Source organism: Phanerochaete carnosa, assembly GCF_000300595.1.
Source record: "Phanerochaete carnosa HHB-10118-sp unplaced genomic scaffold PHACAscaffold_11, whole genome shotgun sequence".
Taxonomy (NCBI): Eukaryota; Fungi; Basidiomycota; class Agaricomycetes; order Polyporales; family Phanerochaetaceae; genus Phanerochaete; species Phanerochaete carnosa.
Window position 1 is genome coordinate 866,085 of NW_006767638.1, and position 4,574 is coordinate 870,658.

A 4,574-nucleotide genomic window follows, 5' to 3' on the forward strand; every position below is an offset into this window, starting at 1 on the left:
TTCTCGTCCAAACTAAGCAGTCTCTTTCAGGTGAAGGTGCACGAGCAGGAGGTAGTGGATGTCCGAGGTCATCTCGATCTCGGGCGTCTGCCATGAACTGTGGACGCCGTAACTCCGGCGTGCATACCCGATGCAGGTGTGCATCCAGACTCCTAACCCGTCCCCCGTGGGTGTGTACAGGTGTGTACAGCACAAGGTGGTAAGCACGGTTTTTTTCTTGAAGAAACCCGGCCAAAATTGGGAAAACAAGAACCAGTTGTTCTCCGGTTGTACATTGGGGTAAATTAGTGCGTAAATTGGTGCAAAACCGGCCAAAAGAGGCTGAAACACGACAAAACTAGCGGAAAAGGAAGGTTTGTCTCCAAATTTTCTCGAATGAAAACTGGTTAGTCCTCGCCAAGTGTTTTTACCAGGAAGCGCCCAGGTTTGCGTATGAGTCAGCAGTATTATATAGCTTCACAAAACTGCATAATCTCGCTGACTCATTCAAACGAAACCGGCAAGTACGTGATAAAGAGATAAGATAGCGAGGCCTGCAGTATGCCTACGCGGCGGTAAGGAGTCTGGTGTGCATCTCGGAAAATTAGTAGCTTTGCAGATTTTCGAAGTTATTATGGCATCGTAGGCCACCCACAAGATAGTAATACATTGTTACTCAGAAGGCAAAGGTAATACCGAGACAGGGCGTTCGCGAACCCAGGCCCAGTGCAACGCTCCATCGGATCGCTCGTTTTACTGATCCTACTACACCGAAAATGCACATTCTATTAAAAATAGACGCCATGGAGGTCCGATAGACAGAATAACCCGAGAAACCAAGCCGAGAATACGCATAGAGACGTGAGCTGGGTGATTGGCGAATAGATGCGGATAACGGCATACGGAATGGCATGGCGTGCAGGAATCATTTCTGTGAGGCAGGTAGAACTTCATAGTCTTCAAGAGGAGCAGGTGCAAGTGACAGGATGGGCGATGCAGCGGGGGACCGCTTGACATGTGGCTCGACCGATGACACCCGCAGGCGTTTCAGGGCAGGCTCGCAGTCGGAGCAATCGGAGCAGTATGAGAGCTCGCTCTTGCACGGAGAAGGTGACCTCCGTGCAGCGGGAGAGGACGGCCGAGATGGCGAGCGCGTGAGCTGCGGGAGCTCAGAGGCGTCTGGCGGTGGCACCAACCTGCGTTATATCAGCTCACTCTCATCGACCTAGGTGGGGAAGACAACTTACTCTAACTCCTCGCTTTTTCTCTTCAGCGAAATATACTTTTGCTGGAGCTCGCAGTTTTCTCTGCGCATCTTGATCGCGTGGTCGCGCGCGAGGCGGGCAAGACCGACGAGCCCGAGTGACGCGGATGCATGCAACGCGGCGCGCTTGCGCCAGACCTCGCAGCAGGAGCGCAGTGAAGCATTCTCCGCCCGTAGTCTGTCGCATTCAGACGCGGGTGTCGATCCTGGCACCGCGCTCGGGATCGTGAAGTCGAGACTCAGCTTGCGAATCGCGGGTGTCAGATGCGGGCGCAGATGGTGAGGAATAAGCTGCGGATCTACAATCGCTGAGCCAGTTGTCAGGACAGGAACCAGTGAGAGTAGTGTCGAGGGGACGTACAGATGGTGTATGGGACTCGACATGTCGGGCAGAAGTGTTGTTGCGTGAACGGCTGTACGTTACGCACGACTCTTACGATGCAGTCGTAGCAGAAGACGTGGCCTAGCGGAAACAATATTGACATGTGTTGAGAAAGTGTCGCAATTGGAGCTTACCGCAAGGAAGCACTGCAGGAGTGCGCAGTGCGTTGAGGCAAATAAGGCATGTGGGCATGGCAGAGAGTTGCGAAGATTCTCAGAGGTGCGCGGAATGGACAATGCACTAGCTATCGAGGAGAAGGCTTGCGACTAACATAAAAGAATATGCTACACGCTCTTTATACCTGTCTCCAAGCAGCCCTCGGAGGTAACAGGTATCGCAGACACCCGAAGCCTGCCGGTATGATACCACGGACGCACCTTGCAGCGAAATGTGGGGAGTACATCAGTATAGAGCGTGCATTGGGAATCCAGACGCATGCCATATGAAGGGACACTGCAGCAAATGCTTGGCTGCGAGCGGTAGAGCACTTCGTCTGGGTGCACCGACGCTCGAACCCGAGCGGTCTAGACGGGTTCTTCCGCGGGCAGCGCGATGGGCAACCTGCGCGAATAACCGCAGATATCTTACCTTCCGAGCCTGTAAAAGTTGTACATTGTATGAGACTCGTAAGATGGTCCCTTTGCGCACACAGTAAATCTCGTAGTCGAACTGAGAGGAAGGAAGGAAGGACGTCCGCGCAGGAGACGGGAGTCTAGAACTTGGCTGGAACGCGTTTAATTTTTGAATATTTACTATTTGATGCTATACCTATATGTGGTTTTTAAATGAGATTATACGTTCGCAAGTCTTGTTCAAGTAAAGCATCCAGCTAGCGATCCTTGCAAGATCCTTGTCACTTTCACTTGTGACGCGTTTCAGAGCGAGTACAGAGACACGGCATCGCAAATGATTATAAGTCAGATGCTGGTCGGACGTGATGCAACGTATCCAACGCCGTGCCTTGTGAAGCGAGCTCTGAAGACGACGTACAGTATACCCAGCTTCCGTCGACCTGCTGGCTATGACGGCCATTTCTAGTACACCTGTGACTGAATTGTTCAAGATTGAGCATCCGATTATCTGCGCATGTATGCTCCCATAACGTTCCAAGCTCTCTGGCTAACACCCGCGAATTGCAGGTATGGACCACACGTCTGGTCCGGAGCTTGCGGCTGCAGTTACGAACGCAGGCGGTCTAGGGTGCTTAGCAGGGAGTAGCTACACGCCAGAGCAACTTAGGACGGTTGTAAATACACGCTTGCTTTCAAGTTACACTGCCCATTAATATTGGATTGCCAATAGATACGACAGCTCAAGTCTAAGTTAATGAACCCCAACGCACCATTCGGCGTAGATCTGCCTTTCGTACAGATCGGCGGGAACGCCCGCAAGACGAACTACGACTACAACAAAGGCAGAACCGCAGAATATGTCGACCTGATAATTGAGGAGGAGCCGACCCTCTTCGTGTTTGCCGCGGGCGTGCCGCCGCAGTGGATTGTAGACCGATTGCATAAGGCGAGGATCTTCGTAATGAATGTGAGCCGCAAACTTTTCCTTCGGCTCCTGCCGCGTCTCACTACTTGTATCAACTGCAGATAGTCGGACATCCTAAGTACGTCGCAAAAGCCCTGCAGTCTGGCGTCGATCTGATCTGCTCGCAGGGAGGTGAAGCTGGAGGTCACACTGGCGATATTCCTGCATCTCTGCTCATTCCTGCATGTGCCGACGCGGTTAGAGGACATAAGTCTCGGCTAACTGGCAAGTAAGTCTGCTTGGTCGGTGCAGGAGCAATATACGACGGGCGCGGACTCGCGGCAAACCTTGCCTGGGGGGTCCAGGTGGTTTGGGTCGGCACACAGTTCTTGGCGAGCGTTGAAGTGAGTACACCGGAGATGCATAAGGAATTGGTCATCAAGGCTGGATGGGAAGATACCGCTCGCACGCTCATTTTCACTGGGCGTCCTGCAAGGGTGTATAAGACATTCTACGTTCGGGACTGGTATGTAATCTGCATTCATAATATGTCCGGCATCGGCATGCTGAGAGAATCACAGGGAAGAGAACCGCCAGGCTGAAATCAAAGATCTGATCTCCCGAGGAATCATTCCAGCAGACGGATCTGATAATCGTGCAGTATACCCCAGAGACATGGACTCCGAGCCGTACCCTACTATGATGGCACCCTGGTTTATAAAAATTGAGCAAATCTGCTTCTTGTAGCTTACCACAACCCCTCTTCGTGAGCGGTTTTGCATAAATCGATGTGCGCACACCTTGACTATGTATTCGCATTTTTGTTGTATTTTATTGAGGTCTTGCAAGAGCTGCGGATCGATTCCGGTGCGCAAAATGGGACCTGCTCCCTCGTTTATTAATTTCGTCACACTAGTGTCACACCAGATGCCGTCGAGTCGTGCTGCTGCCGAGAAGCCGAGCCGTCTTTCCAAGGTCGACCTTAAGTCACGTAGGCACACGCGAGAACATGTATACGGGGGACCTGGGGCCTGCCAGGTCCTCCCCTGGTTTCCCATGCGCATTACTGACAGCCTCCAGTGGCACTGCTGAGCGTAGGATCGTTGCGACTTGCTGTCGAGAGCCCCTCGTTGCCTGCCGTGTCTGAGATCAGGCGGAGTGACAATTTCATCACACCTTGCCCGTTCATTGTAACGCTCCACAACTGTTCCTTCTCTGTGCATGTACCTAGCACTTTTAAAACAAAATATATCAGCCTACCAGGCTCAGTGCAAGTGCACAAGTTCATAAATGTAGTCGCAAGAATATTTGGTGAGCGAGATCTGGTTGGATCTAGCCATCAGTAGCATGTTTCAGCCAGTTTTAGACTGCTTCTGAGCATCTACAAAAATACCATACCGTCTTTCACCTTATATATGTCATGATATGGGTATCATATTATAGCATGGAATACAGAAGCTATTCTTAAAAAAT

General features: G+C 51.6%; 2 protein-coding genes across 2 annotated transcripts in view; one reads left to right on the forward strand and one right to left on the reverse strand.

The window, feature by feature from the left end:
* Positions 1-594: 594 nt before the first annotated feature.
* PHACADRAFT_263970 (uncharacterized protein) lies at positions 595-1,853 on the reverse strand. Its single transcript, XM_007400813.1, has 4 exons — positions 1,760-1,853; positions 1,605-1,706; positions 1,227-1,551; positions 595-1,175 (listed from the first exon to the last, which is right to left on the reverse strand). The coding sequence occupies exons 1-4, from the start codon at positions 1,815-1,817 to the stop codon at positions 905-907; spliced, it is 756 nt and encodes a 251-aa protein (XP_007400875.1). The 5' UTR covers positions 1,818-1,853; the 3' UTR covers positions 595-904.
* Positions 1,854-2,478: 625 nt separating this feature from the next.
* Positions 2,479-4,574, forward strand: part of PHACADRAFT_178346 (uncharacterized protein) — a gene marked incomplete at its 3' end in the record, with an annotated part of 3,953 nt that continues 1,857 nt past the window's right edge. Inside the window, exons 1-4 of the mRNA XM_007400814.1 lie at positions 2,479-2,713; positions 2,765-2,871; positions 2,928-3,164; positions 3,224-3,298. Of these exons, the coding sequence (XP_007400876.1) occupies positions 2,647-2,713; positions 2,765-2,871; positions 2,928-3,164; positions 3,224-3,298 (486 nt within the window). The 5' untranslated portion in view covers positions 2,479-2,646. The remainder of the gene's footprint in view (positions 2,714-2,764; positions 2,872-2,927; positions 3,165-3,223; positions 3,299-4,574) is intronic.